General features: G+C 46.2%; 1 protein-coding gene across 4 annotated transcripts in view; it reads right to left on the bottom strand.

The window, feature by feature from the left end:
* The window catches only part of NPNT (nephronectin), a 76,102-nt gene extending 65,196 nt beyond the window's left edge, over positions 1-10,906 (bottom strand). For 3 of the 4 annotated variants that reach the window (XM_075543962.1, XM_075543963.1, XM_075543960.1), the window contains exons 1-2: positions 10,629-10,906; positions 8,220-8,320 (exon numbers count right to left, since the gene is read on the bottom strand). In XM_075543962.1, coding sequence (XP_075400077.1) covers positions 8,220-8,320; positions 10,629-10,699 — 172 coding nt within the window. In that variant the 5' untranslated portion in view covers positions 10,700-10,906. The remainder of the gene's footprint in view (positions 1-8,219; positions 8,321-10,628) is intronic. The other variant, XM_075543964.1, reaches the window with a different exon arrangement.
* Positions 10,907-15,247: the final 4,341 nt, after the last annotated feature.

The following is a 15,247-nucleotide window of genomic DNA, read 5'->3' on the forward strand; positions in this document are numbered from 1 at the left end:
ACTCACTAGCCAACAGGCCTCCTCTTTCTTCCATTAGCATTCCAAATAAATACTTGACTTTATAGTGTTTCATCAGATCAATTTAAACTAAAAGTATTGCTAGCCATCCATTCATGGCCATCAAATCTCTTCCAACTCACAGTGAAATTCCTCGCTAGTTTCCAAGGCCGTAAGTCTTTCCGGGAATAGAGTCTCATTTTCACTCTTTTGGAGTAGCTGGTGGGTTCAAACTGCTGACTCTGCGGGTAGCAGCCCAGTGCATGACCAGCTATACCACCTTAACATTCTTCATAGCACCAGCAGAGTAATATTTTGCAAACACACAGATGCCTGTCAGTATTATACTACATGTCTTCATATTTTAATTATAACTGGGCTACTGCATACTCCTTTTCCTGGCTTTATTAGTAATGTTATTAGGAATTCTATTGAAAACATTATTATCTGTTTAAATGTGCACTAGTAGAGATTGGGATGAAATCAAAAAGGGTGATAGGAATCTTTAGTACATTAAAGTGGAAAACTCCTATATTCTATAACAAAACTCTAGACCAGGCGTCCTCAAACTTTTAAACAGGGGGCCAGTTCACTCACCCTACGACCGTTGGAGGTCCATCCAGACTATAGTTTAAAAGAAAAAAGAAACTATGAACAAATTCCTAGGCACACTGCCCATATCTTATTTTGAAGTAAAGACACAAACGGGACAAACACACCTGGTGGTCCGGATAAATGTCCTCTGCGGGCCGCATGTGTCCCACGGCCGTAGTTTGAGGGCCCCTGCTCTAGACCTTGAAAAGATTTTTTTAACTGACTTTGTGTACATATTATACTTAATTTGTAGATTCCAGGTCCAGGGGATGCAAAGTCACATTCAGCCTATGCTACACCAGTGGTGTTCCAAAGCAATATATCATGTATTACCTTCCCAAACAAGCACTGTCAAGAGCTTGATGGTGAGATTGGGGCAGAGAGTCTTTGTGGGAGAGAAGGTGGGCGTGGTGAGAGTTGGGTCATCAGAGCCTTCTCTCCTTCGCCTTCACCTGCCCAGTAATGATCACCTGTCCCAGGGATGAGTATCTCCCCTTGCTCGCCCTGACCTGGATGGAATCACTGAACACGACAGGATTATCACTTTACAAACGTGTCATTGATGCTACTGATTCCACAGGTATGCAACATGAACTCTACAATAAAAACCACTAGAGAAAAATAGTAGAAAAAAAGGCCAAGGCCTATGGGACCAAACACTGTGTGTGTGTGTGTGTGTGTGTGTGTGTGTGTGTGTGTGTGTGTGTACACGCTTTAAAGCACCAGATCACAGAGGCACAAATCTGAGGGGACGTTTATCAGCTGAATTTGCAGATACAAAAGTGCTTTCTTTCATTTGGCCTGACCCCTCAGTTTGCGAAGCAGTAGGATTTCTAAGACCTGCCTGGATTAAGTTTATGGGGTGGGGGATCTAAGGAATCAGTAGATCTGAACAGTATTCTATAAAGAGCAGCCCTAATGAGGGGAAAGATGGAGAGAACTAAAAGTCATTTCTTTGAAATTTAACTTTGAAGACACCACATGCTCATAACTACCTGTTTTAAAAGGTCAAACTTCTTCAACATTCATTTTAGTTTGAAATCTGCATTCCAAGACTGCTTGAAGTTACTCAAAGTACGTGATGTTCTTAAGTAACCTTTTCAAGCAAAGTGGTGGTTGAATAATCTCATGCAAAAACTCTACTTCCTAAAACAGATTTGGGAATTCAGGTTTAGTGTTAAAAAGTGTTATACGGTAAGATTATCCACTGCCTCCTTTTTATTCTGAACCTCCCAACAGAGAAGCAAATTCTACACCTCACCCCAAAATTAGCAGAAGAAGGTAATAAACATTAAGAAAGTGGAGCATGCCCAGTTCCACCAAGTGACCCCAGAACTTTGGACTGCACAACCCCCTCCATCATTGCCAACTATTCCTCAGTTGTAAATGGTTTTGTGGGTATTAAAAGTCATGTATGTATAAAACTGGATTCATGTTCAATAGAGGATGTCAGTTGTGTTTAACCAAAAGTGTAATGACATCCACAAAGAAGCACCTCTTTATTAAGAAGACCACTCTGTATGACCTTCAAGTCAAACCCCAATATCTTCAATTGACTCTTGGTTATTCTAAAGAAAGGCTGAAAATGGAGCTTTCTGAATAAGAAACAAGACATGATATTAAGTTAGTTTCATTTACTATACAGCAAAAGAAAATGTTATCTCCTTAAACTAGGAGTCTTTGCAGGTGAAATGCAGAAAGAAACAAAAATATATCTGTTTGACGCATTCTTTCCAGTGGCGCACAATCATTAACTAGTCAGATGCATTATCCAACCAAGATTTCTTTCATTGTCTTATTTAATAACTCCAAAATGCTGCAAACTGGGTGACTATTTCACAGTTGCTATGTTGCACTAACCTAGGAGTTGATCTAAAGCTGAGAAGAAATTGCCACTTTACCAAGCAGCTGTTCACCCTTTCTTAACTTCAAAGAGAAGACAGAAGGAAAGGAGGTGGAGAAGCAACACAGCCAAGCCAAGCCCTTACACTTGGCTTCATACCACGCTAAAAACTCCAACAGAAACATGGCAACGTGTCTACATTTTCCCTGGTCAAAGGATAAGCGCTGCAAAACGATCCCAATTCACACAATTTCCTTCAGAAACCACAAATTGCTCGCTGACAGCCCAAACACCCAGAAAACTAATTATTTTGTTGAAACGTATTGAAACAAGTTGTCTTTTGAATTTTTCTTCACAGCTCCATGAAACACTTTCAGCAGCAACGGTATTCTCACAAGCCACACGTGCAGACAAATCTCCAAGTCAATAGACAGAGTGTCTACATCCTATATGTGCTTTCCCGCATTAAGGAAATTATCAGACGGGGTTTAAAATGGGAATGCACTTTAGAAATCAGCTTGTAAAATCAAACACACACACACACACAACCTTTGCAGCTGACAAATGTTAGAGAACTAATCTAATGCCAATGTCAGGACTTGAACCCGGGTCTCCCAGAGTCATCCAGTGTTCTTTGTTAGGATTTGTTTCTCTAGCACACACAACTTGTTATAAACAAATCACACAAACACTGGGGCATATTAATTGCAGAGGTCTCCCTTTGGTAGGGGTAGAGGACTACGTTAATATAATTAAAAAGAAATGTGCATCGAGGTGAGGAAAAAGTTACAGTATAGAAAGGTCAAGCAACAGAAATATTTTGCACTGCTCCCTGAGTGACGAAGCAGTTGTGTACTATGAATGCCTCACCAATGGTGAGGGAATGTAATCAGTCAATTTTATCTTTTGGTAAAGAGTCACAGCATGAGCCAATCAAGGTCAAGCCCAAGACACCCAGGAAATCAGATACTGAATTTCCAATATGCCAGAAATCCATTTATGAATCAAGAACACACACACACACAAGAATCAAAGCCTACTTTTCAAAAGCCAGACTTACAACCGAATTCTGAAAACAAGGGCTGCCTGTTTCTGGAGCAGGCTGCCTTCCCAGCGGGCAGCAATGTTGGGGCAGAGGGGGTGCAGACAGGAAGCAGGGGCACTCCTATGCCTGTTTGGGTGGAGAGCTCCGCTGATCCTTCCTCGGTTCCAGAGGGGAGGACAGGCAGTCTCCTGCCTGGCTGGGGCATTAGGCTAGACAGAATGATCCAGTACAGGAAATTTGACCACTCTGAATTAATTAAACCAGAGCCGCTGCCTTCAAGTGGATTCCAACGCCTATCGTCCCCACACAACTGCCCCAGCAGGCTTCCTAGGCAAGCCTTACGGAAGCACACGGCCGTGTCTTTCTCCTGTGGAGAAGCAGCTGGTGGGCTGGAAATACGGGCCTCTGGTTGGCAGTCTAAAGCATAACCCACTGTGCCATGAGGCTGCTTTGGCAGCTCTCCAAAATCCCCAACCTCCCTGCCATCAATCACTGCCATTGAGTCAATGTTGACGCATCGGGACCCCTCTGGGTTTCAGAGACTGCAACTGGTCATGGGAGTAGAAAACCCAATGTCTCTCCTGAGGAGTTTCTGGTGGTTTCTAACTGCTGCCCTACGCGGAACCATTACACCACCAGGGCTCCTGTGAGCATCTCTAGCACCCTGTGAGGTTAGCCCACCTCTCCAGACAAGCCCAGAAAAGGGAAAGAGCGAGTGAAAATGGAATGCAAAATGTTACAGAGACAAGGATATTTGACTCGCAAGGACAGAGTCACAACGTCGTCGTATAAATGCTCACACAAAGGAAACAAACCATTCACCAGATGGCTGCCCTAAGACGTAAACTCTGGGGCAGTTCTCATTGGCAGTGCGTTGGTTCTGACTCACAACCTTTGGGGCAGGGCAGACCCACCCTGCGGGGTTCTGAGACAGTAACTCTTGAATTAAAGTTGAGTCAGGAGTGGACAAAAAGAGTAGAGTCTGATAAACAGCATAAGCTGGATACCTATTCCCCCATTTCTGTGTGCGCACGCGCACGCATGCGCTCACACACACCCTTTATCGTGGATACATCTGGTTCCATGTAGGCGGCTCTATCGGGTTCTATGCTTTGTTGTGCTGATTCAGGGAAAATTCTACAGCTCCTTCAATCCAGAGGGGAGAATGCTTCTTGGGAGAAACACGCTGAGCTTATATAAGGGTCAGGAAGAAAAAGAAGAACAAAAATTGGCCCATTCAATATCCTAGAAGCTTTGGAATGTTTGCTGATGCTCCTTAAGGAGATGTGGGTGTTAAAGATAACGATGCACTTTCGCAGAAACCAAGATTTTCATTTCATCCAGGCTCTCTGTAGAAAACTGTCAGTTGTTGTCAAGAGATTTTCCATCTGTCCTCACTAGCCTCCTGTTGGTGCTGTTCTGAGCTGACCTCTGGCCCCTACATTCCTCTACCTGTTTATACCAAAACAAAGGCAGGCAGAGCTCTGAAATGACAAGATACATTTTGGGCATCAGAGATTCTGGCAAAGGGAGATGGGGGGAAGGAGGGAAGCCAAGCACAAGAGAAGGAAATGTCAATCTTTGAAATAAAACGTGCCACCTTCCCATCTTCAATATCATTGGCAAAGAACCGTTCACCCCTTTTTAGCAAACAGGGGTTGTATTTCTATGCCACGCAGAAAATCTTGAAACTCTTTTGAATTTATGCAATAGAAATGTCAAAATAAGACACACAGCCAGTCTAATGACCAAGAAGCCACTGGGCAGGCATAGATATAGTTCAAGCAACAATAGCTCAAGCGAATGCATTTCTATTTCTTGAATTTCATCAGACACATATATGTTGAGTTTATTCCATGCTACAAATTTTAAGTGCTTTACAACTAGTAATTTTTTGAGCTGCATATTGGCATGAGGTAAATACCATTGAATGTCCAATTTAGATATGAGGACACACAGCACAGAGAGACTGAGTGACTATCCCGAGGTCACCCAGCAACTAAAAGGCAAAACTGAAATTAAAACATTGAAGTCCTAGAAACACTGTGGATTAGGTGTTGGGCTGGATATCAGAGGGTCAAAAGTTCAAACCCACTAACCACTCTGAGGGTGAAAGAAGAGGCTGTCTCTTCTCATAATGATTTATAGTCTCAAAAACAATATCTAGGTCACTAGGAGTCAGAATTGACTCAGTCGCAGTCAGTTTGGTTTGGTTACTTTTGTTCCAGTCTAGAGTCTCTTTCATCACGCTGCCTCTCAGTGCTTCAAGCTTTTGCCAAGCCTACGTTAAAATAAACGGTCTTCTATAGTATCGTCTTACACATCTTTATATTTATTAGCTCAAAAATTAATTCATATTATGTGGCCATTTCCTCAGATTCTTGAGGAAGAGTAAAGAAAAGGCCCATGCTATCAAACACGCCACATAACCATGTTGCATTTGTGGTAGCTACAAATGTCATGTCAACTTGTTGAATAGGTTATAGGGGTGGAGTTTACCCTGTCAATCAGGTCATAGCCAATCATGCCTCTGTGTGGCCGTGGCCTTCTCCTGAGGGTTCTGGGAACTCCTGTCTTCCTCCTTAAAGTTGATACACACACTTGCTGTAAGATACTTCCTGATGACAAATTACAAGGAGTTATGTTGATAGAGCCAGAGCCCTGGAGCTGAAGGAACCACTTGGAGACCCACACGAGTAGGGAGATGCTTCTACCACCACTGGATCCACAAGACTTTCCACTCACTGGTCTGAGATCTTCCTGCATTTGGCATCATTGTATGTGTTGCATGAGTCTGAAGAGAAATTTATAGACTGGTTCTAGACATATGGGCTAGTGTCGGACTTATGGACTTGATTTGGACTGGGCTGGGATGTTTTCTTAATATAAAATTACTCTTTGATATAATGCTTTTCTTATACATATATAAGCGTCTATGAATTTGTCTCTCTAGTCAACCTGGACTAACACACATTCTTTTAGAACAAAACTAAGGTATAAAAAAATAATAACACAGGGTCCCCTTATCTTCTAAGAAAGAAAGAGAAATTCTAAGAAGTAGCTTGAAGCACTAAATGTTGTAAGGCCACTCTATTTGAAAGGTCTTTCACTAAGTTAAATTCAGAATTGCCAAGCAATTCATAGTAAAGAAAACATAGTTACATAATAAACAGAAATAAAGCAGCTCTTAGAAGCTTTTCCTGGGGAATTCCACAGTTGGTGAACCTCTAAGAATACACCGTGTTATCTCTTGAAATTCTTTAGCACATCTGGCAGAGCGCATATATACTCCTACACCTCTCCCGAGAGCCTGCCACTCTGCCTTCTGCGTAGATGCACTCAGTGCTGCTCCTGGCACGCTGCCAGCACAGCCTAGTCTTTAGGTGGGGCTCAGGGGCTGTGTCTGCCTCACAGCGCCTCAAAACTCACTTTGGAAGTGCCCTACAAATTAAGACAGCCCTAGTCTTTAGGTGGGGCTCAGGGGCTGTGTCTACCTCACAGCGCCTCAAAACTCACTTTGGAAGTGCCCTACAAATTAAGACAGCCAAGAAGAAAGCTATTGCCATTCTTACCACCAAAGCAGTTCATTTTTATTTGGGAGGTTAGTGGATTCATGTGTGTATACAAAAGAATGGTCTCCTGGTCATTGGAATCCCCTATCTCTTTAACATCTCACACCTGTGACCACCAGCTCTGCAAATTCTCCCCTACCCTGGTATACTAGACAGAAGTCTAAAAGCTGCCCCCCGCCCCACCACCACCGCCCCCCCCCCGACCTCATGCACATCTGTTCTCTTTTCGGATATCATCCCGTCAACACAATGCTCAGTAGGCTAACCGGTGGGAGCACAGTATCTTGCCTATTCCACTCCCACGAGATGTAATGGGCAAATGGCAAAGGGTCAGCTCTGTGGCCTGCAAGTGTCAGTCCTCCTCATTTCCCATCCTCAACCATCGCTCTCCCTCCTTCACAGAGTTAACTTCTCACAGATTAAAATAGCGGAGGGAATCCTGAACCTCCCTGAACTTAAATTTACCTGACACCCCGCCCTGCCAAGGCATCTTTCTCTAAGCCAGACTCCTCCCTCTACCCCCAGTCTTCTCACTTACTCCTGTGATGGGGCTCTGAATAATGCCAATAAAACAGGCGCTTGTGATGCCGGGAAGGTAAAACCAGAATTCTGACTTGGCTCCTAGCACAGGATGCTGATTACTTACAGGACTTAGGAATCGTGGTGTCTCAAAGGTTTTATTTGATTTTACTGGGTGGTCCATTTAGAACACAGTGGATACAACCTCATTTCAAAAACAGACCAAGAAATGGGCCAATTTACACCAAAGCCACAGGGAGGCGTTTATGAATGCTATTCATTCAGTTAGGGAATTATTTAGTGTAAATACTGTCGAGACTCATTATCTTACCTTCATCTCCGAGCCTAGAAGAAAGGCAGGAGTGAGCCTGATAAAGAAACCAGGGGTGGGGGGTTGGGGGATGGGGGATAACATTGAACACAAATGCTCAAAGGAGCACCTGAGAGGGCTGTGAGAACAACAAAGCTGGCGCTTCTGGCTTGTATGAGGGAAGCACTCAGGAGGCAGGGACTATACCTGAAGACTCACGAAGCAGACCCACGCCACCACGCCTTTCTCCGTAACAAGCCCCGTGGTGTGTGGAGGGAAGCGTGGAAGGACTGTGGAAAGCCCCACCTCACAGGTAGCTGAGGCCCCAGGGATACTCACGCTGACACTGTCCCCAAGACTGGCGAGCCCAGCCCCAGCAGCAATCAATCCTTCCTCCATAACGGCACAGGCCAATGGATGACACTATTTGCCTGGGCCACCTACCAAACAAAAAGATTCACGGTAAATAAAGACACACTTGACATTGGAAAAGTAAACTTCTCCTTGTTGTTAGCTTTTCCTTTTAAATGGCATCCAGCAATTTTCTATTAACTCCTTTCTGCCTGCAGAAAGTTGAGCGATCAAGCACCCTCAAGGAAATCGTTCTGTTATGTTCTAATGACACATGTCAGACTGTTCAACATCCGCAAGTATCCACGACACAAAGGAGGGTGGGGGACTTTTTCTTAACTGTAAATAGCATCAGCTGACATGAAGAATTCTGAAGGCTGCTCTCCCCAGGGTGGTTTCTGAAGCTTGAAATAAAACAGACTCCTCAAAGCCAAGCACCTGTTACCAGGGGAAGGAGTAGTCACTTTTGAATGATGGATCCGAACCTGACACGTGTTAAATTATGCAGGACTTGTCAATGAAGAAAACAATTCATTTCTGTTTCATGTGAAGGGCAAAGGGGGAGGGGAGCAGAAACAAATGAAGCTGGACTCTTCTTGGTATACGAGTTTGACAGAAAGAGTCCCCAGGAAAAACAAAAGCACACCAAATGGAAATCTAAATGAGAAGAAGGACAGTTGAGCGTGTACCTGACACCTCAAGTGTCTGTGCCCAGAAACACTCCTGCGTGGAAGATTTTATTCCATTTTCTTCTCTACTGTACATCAGGACTAAAGAAAGTTAGACTCCTGATTCACCCCCCAGATTCCGCTCTGACACTTGACTTGGAAAACGGGTTCCTTGTTCAGTCACTGCGAAATGACATTTGGGGGAGCATGCAGGAAGGACTGGCATTTCAGTGGGCTGTTTTGGATTAGCTGCTTCAGGGGTTCAAAAACTTCGCGTGTACATTCATTTCCTGTTGGGAACATGTGTGTGAGACATGCATAACACATCGCTGTGTGCCTAGACAAAGGACCACTTTAATTTTTTAATTAAAGACTGCTTTGATTTAAAAAAAAATTTTTTACTGAAAAGATCTTGCCTCTGGCTGCCAGCCACGTTTTGAAAATTCTCCTGACCTTTTCAAGCGCCCTTCCCTTTACCTTGCCCTAACCCCCGAAGCACAAAATACAAAATAACCCCCCAGCTTTCATTTCCTCCCGCCAGGTGGTGAACCAGCAGCTGTGCTGTTGCGTCTCAGCGCTCCAGTGCCTCCACTCTTCCAGGTACAATACGGTCAATCTATCGTGGCATTGATTCGTTCCGAGATTACAGGTTAAACAGGTGCGGGTCTTTGGGGCGGTGCAGAGAGGCCCCTGGTGGGATGGAGGGCGGAGTCTCTGCCAAAGAGTGACTGAGAGGCCTGATGACCCGGGTTCAAAGCCCTCCAGGCAGTGCCTGCCTAGGTTTCTGCAAGAGCGTCTGCCATCTGCATTCGGGACAGTCCAGTCTGTAGTTGCGCGCACCCTACCAGCACACACATGTACAGTCATTACACACACACACACACACACACGCCCGAGCGGGCATCCAGGGGGGCGGGGGTGTGGCGGCGGTGGCGGCAGCCAGAGGCTCAGTTGAGTGACAGCAGAGACGGGCCAGGGTGGTTGGAGCCTGTCAGAGCACGCAGCAGGCAGGTTGGCCCGGGTCTGAGAGGCAGTGTGCGGGCACTCCACACACACACACACACACACACACACACACACACACACACACACACAGCGCCCCTCCCCTTAAATTAAACCCTCCTCCTCCAAAAATAGAAAAAAGTGGGGAGACAAACAGGTCCCGGTTTGTGGCCCATGCACTTCCCGACCCCCATCTCCTGTGTGATCACTCTGACTGCGTGGAGCCAGAATTTCGCTCCAGTAAGTGGTGCAGTGGGTTAAACCCCTTAGGCTTTCACCGCAAGGCCAGCAGTTCGAAGCCACAAGAAGCTTCGTCAGAGATTTGCAGCCTCGCAAACCCACAGGCGCAGTTCTACCCTGCCATATACCCAGTTGGTCGCAGTGAGTCAGAGAAGTGGGCAATTTCCCCACGGAAGAGCCATCTCGTTTCCCCACCCAGGGAAGTCCCGCGCACCACCTTCATTCAGGGGCCCCCAGCCCCACGGGCCCCAGTCTCATCCAGAGCTTGGGGACCAGGGAGTCACGATCTAGGACCTGGATGTCCTACCCAGGGCGCACGCAGCCGCTCCAGGAGGCTCGAAGACTCTCCCCGCCGTGCAGGGCGCAACTTCTGGGCTGGGGACACAGCTCTTTGACCGCGAGAGCCACTGGCAGCGGGGACTCCAGAGCAGGGAGCTGGAGGCAGCTCTCCAGAGAGGGGGAGAGCGCGCCCCGGGCCCCAACTCACCTCCCGTCGAACTCGGAGGCCGCCTGCAGGTAGAGCGAGGACGCGAGCACCAGCGCCAGGAGGAAAGCCATGCTTGGCGCCCAGTCCCGGAGCTGTGCGGCCCGGCGGCGTGGGGAACAGGTTGGGGTGCTGGGCGCGGGTTTGGGGCGCGCTCGCCTCCTGGGCTCCGCTCGCCGCCGCGCCTGCGAGTTGCGGCCCGGGAAGCCGCGGCCGCTGCTGCCACCCGGCGAGGAGAGCGGCGCGGCGCGCAGCCGGAGCAGGTCTGCGGCGCGGCGCAGGGAGCCCCCTCGGCTCCCTTCCCTCAAGGGGAGGCGCTGCCGGGGGAGCTGCGCGCCCGAGGGGAGGGGCGTGGGAGTGGGGTGCGCGTGCGCCCGACTCCCCGCCCTCCCAGCCCCAGGCCAGGGCGGAGGGCGCGGGGCGCCTTCCTGGGCTCGCTGGAGGGTGTGCTGCGGGAAGGCTACGTCTTTGGGGGCTCAGGCGGAGAGAAAAGTTCCCAGTCGGGCGGGGGAGAAGGAAAGCAGGGTGCCGAGCCGAACGGGAAAGGGAAAGCCGGGAAGGAAGGGAGCCCGGGCGCGGGGGAGCGCTCGGCGGGTCCCGCCGGAACAGGTGGCGACCGCCCGGGGCCGCCCTTGGTTTTGGCGGGGGGAGGGGGGGACAGCGGAGCGCGAGACCTGAGAGGGGCTGGGGGTGCTAGGGGGGCGCCGTCCGCGCTCAGCGAAACTGCCGCCCGACGTGGGCAAATGAGCGAAAAGCAACCTCCGGGAGCTGCTTCTCCCACAGAGTTTGGGCACCGGCCTGATTGTTAGTTTGTAACCAACCGAAAGAAACGCCTGGCTCTCCGGGCGAGTTTTGCGGGAGCAGCATGCGGCCTGCTTCCACCTCCGCCAGCTCCCCCCGTGGAGCTCCAGGAGCGCAGCACCCAAGGCTCCGCCGGGGACACGTGCCCCCAGAAAAGGGAGGCTGTCACTGCTTGGCAGTGGCATCGTGCCGGATGTGGTCGAGGTCGTGGAGAAACCATTTTCAGTAATCACGGCTGGCTGTTGCAAAGTTCACAAGTAAAAGACTGTGGTCCGGATCAGAGGACACCATCATCCTGAAGTGCATGGTAACACAGCGACAGGCTTGCCAGCCCTCTTCTCCATGCCTACTTCCAATAGCTGCCCCTGGGTAGTGGGGCTAGTCCCTTCCCTATTCGAGACCTATTTTGTGGTCTGTCTCTCTTCTCCAGTGGCACACTGCAGGCACGCAAAGCCCTCTGCGTCCACGGGCTATCTGCCTGGCTCAGGCCTTTTCCATGTAAGTCTTTGCTCAAATGTCTCTTAACGTGGAGGAGACCAACGACAACTACAATCGCCCAATTTAAAATTGCAAGGAGTTCCCATTCCCTGCTCTATCTGTTTTTCCGCATACCGCTCATCTAGTTTATGACATCGGTTGCTTATTTCTTGTTTGTAGCTTCTCTTTTAGGATGCAAACTTTACTAGAGCAGGTTAGTTTTGTTAAACAGTGGCTAAAACAGTGTCTAGCTTACAGTGAGTACTCATACATTTTTGTGGAACAATCTGTTAGGTGAGAAGCTTTCCATCTTTGTGTTCTTTTTGAGGTTTCCACAATGCGACATCTTTCATGGACAGTTCTGAGGCAGGGCAACCTTGCCCTCCTGACCTCCCGGGTGTGTAAAATTGCCTGTCTGCAACTAAAGGAAAAATAGTGGTTTCGACTTAAATGACTCTTTGATTTCCAAGTTGTTTTCTGTTAGCAAAACAAGATTCTATTTTAACCTCAGGGAACATCCATGCCAATTCAGGCTTGGAACATTATTTTAGGCAAACAGCTTGGTGTCATCTATTTCAGATCCTCCTAAAGAAGTCCAAAAATGTACTTATCAAAATATTTTTTTCTCCAGAAAATCAAATTTTGTAAGTGTAACAGAGGCTAGGTTCCAGGCTCCAGTGGCTACTTGGTCATTTTCTTTCCTTATTTGTTCCGGGTTTGGATTTGCACCTAATCCTACCAGAGCAATGGATGGACCTACATGATGGAAAACTGGATGGGGAGAAAAGGGGAAAGTGGTGAGGGAAAATGGAATGGATGTCTGGAGCAAAGTGTAATGTACCATCTGCAAGCCTCTCTTTTATTTATTTATCCCCTCCCCCTACACACAGGAAGAAAAGGTTGAAGTTGTCAAAGATTTTTTTCTGGCTTAGATCCACAACCAATGCTCATGGAACCAGCAGTCAAGAGATCAAAAGACACATTAGTTACATCTGCTGCACACACCCTCTTGAGACTATTGAAAAGTACTTTGAGGACTAAGATGCGCTGGACCCAAGCCATGGACAAACAAGTCTGTCTTGGAAGAAGTAGTCACAACTAAGCATCTTACTAGTTTCATCTACTTTCAGCTAACATCCATCTGACATCAGCAGTGATATCCCTTGTACCATATCTTCTTTTGCATCTGGCCTGAACCTCTGGCAGCTCCCTGTCAATGTACTGCTGCGACAGTTGTTGGATGATCTTCAGCAAAACTGTCACTTGTGTGCCGTATCAATATCATCCTCTAGTTTGAGTATTCTGTTGGGTCACATTTCTTTGGAATGGATATAAATATGGATCACTTCCAGTGAGTTAGCTAAGTAGCTCTCTTCCAAATTTCCTGGCACAGACCAGTTGAGTGCTTCATTAGCTTGTGGAAATGTTTCAATCGGTTTTCCATCAATTCCTGGCAATGTACTTTTATCTAACACTTTCAGTGTAGTTTGGACTACTCCCTTGAGTACCGCTGATTTTTGTTCATATCCTACCTCTTGAAATGGTTGAATATGGATTAGTTCGTTATGGGATAGCTGATCTATGTATTCTTTCCATCTTCTTTTTTGCTTCCTGCAGCATTCAATATCCTGGCCATAGGATCTTTCAGGGTTGCAATTCAAGGCCTGAATTTTTTTTTCTTGAATTTCTTCAGTTTAACATGCACTGAGTATGTTCTTCCTATTTGATTTTCTAACAAATCTTTCCATATTTTATCATAATATTTTATTTTGACTTCTTGAGTTGCCCTATGAAACTTTTTATTCATCTCTTTGATATAATTTCTTTCATATATCTTAGCTACTAGACAATTAAAAGGAAGATTCCAAATCTCTTCTGACCTCTACCTTTATCTTGTCTTTCTTCCTGTCTTTGTCATGACCTTTTGCTGTCTTCGTGAATGCTATCCCGATATCCTCCTATAGTTCATCAGGTTTTCTGTCATTAGTGTTTAATGCACCAAATTTGTTCTTGAACTTCGGGTGGGACAGACTCGGGGTCATATTTTGGCTCACATACACTTGTTTTCAGTTTCTTCAACTTCAACCTGAACTTCCAGATGAGAAATGAATGGCGTGTTCCACAGTAAGCCCCTGGCCTCATTTTAGCAGCTGATATTTATATTCTCCACTGTCTCTTCCCACAGACACAATCAATTTTATTTCTATATATTCCATCGGAAGAAGTTCATGTGTATTGTGTAAGAAGTTCAACCCTTTTATGTTGTTGAAAAATTTGCTCTGAAGAAGTCATGGGTCTTTGAAAAATTCTATCATGCTTCATTTCTATCAATTCTCTCAATCTCCAGCTTCATTTCTGTCACCAAGACCATATTTTCCAACTACTATTCCTTCCTCTGTTTCTTTTGCATTTAAATGGCTAATAATTGTTAAAGGATTTTGATAGTATGCTATATCAATTTCAGATCGAAGACTTAGGTATAATTCTTCAATTTCAACATCACTAGCTTTCGTGGTTGGTACATATATCTGAATAATAGTTGTATTGATTGGATCTCCTTGTATGCAGATAGACATTATCCTATCACAGATAGCTTTGTTCTTCAAGATAGATCTTGAAATGTTCTATGAGTATAGTGCTGTTCTTCTTTAAGATACACTAAGTATGTTACATTTTTCCCAGCATAGTAAACCATTTGATTTTCTCATTGAAAATGGTCAATGCTGGGTGTGGTAGCTACATAATCTGTTGTCAACTTGAGACTTAAGAGTGAATTGGGTGGAGTTTAGCCTGTCAATCCGGTTGCAGCTTGAGGGCCTCTTTTGGAGCCACAAAGGAGATAAGTAGCTTCCTGGAGGTGGAACAACTTGAGACATTCATGTTGACAAGACACATGGAGCTATGCTCAAGTCCTGGAGCTGGAGAAGCCACTTGAAGACCCATGCCAGCACTGAGATGCTCACCTTGCCACTGGATCCAGAAGACTTTCCACCCACTGGCCTGTGATCTTCCTGCATTCAGCATCATCACATGTGGTTGTGAATCTGAAGAGGACTTTATAGATTGGTATCAGACAAATGGGCTAATATCAGAGTAATGCATTTGATCTGGACTAGGCTGTGATGTTTTCTCAATACTCAGTTGCTCTTGTATGTAAAGCTCTTTCTTACACACATATAAGTCTCCATGGATTTGTTTCTCTAGTCTACCCAGACTAACACACAGGGCCTCTACTCAAGTCCTCTCTCAATGCAAGAACATTTTGTTCTAGAAACCTGGCATTCTTTGATGCTCACCTTTCTAATATGATCGCTGAAGACAAAATGGTTGCATGAGCTAATGTG

Source organism: Tenrec ecaudatus, chromosome 3 (assembly GCF_050624435.1).
Source record: "Tenrec ecaudatus isolate mTenEca1 chromosome 3, mTenEca1.hap1, whole genome shotgun sequence".
In the NCBI taxonomy this organism is placed as follows: Eukaryota; Metazoa; Chordata; class Mammalia; order Afrosoricida; family Tenrecidae; genus Tenrec; species Tenrec ecaudatus.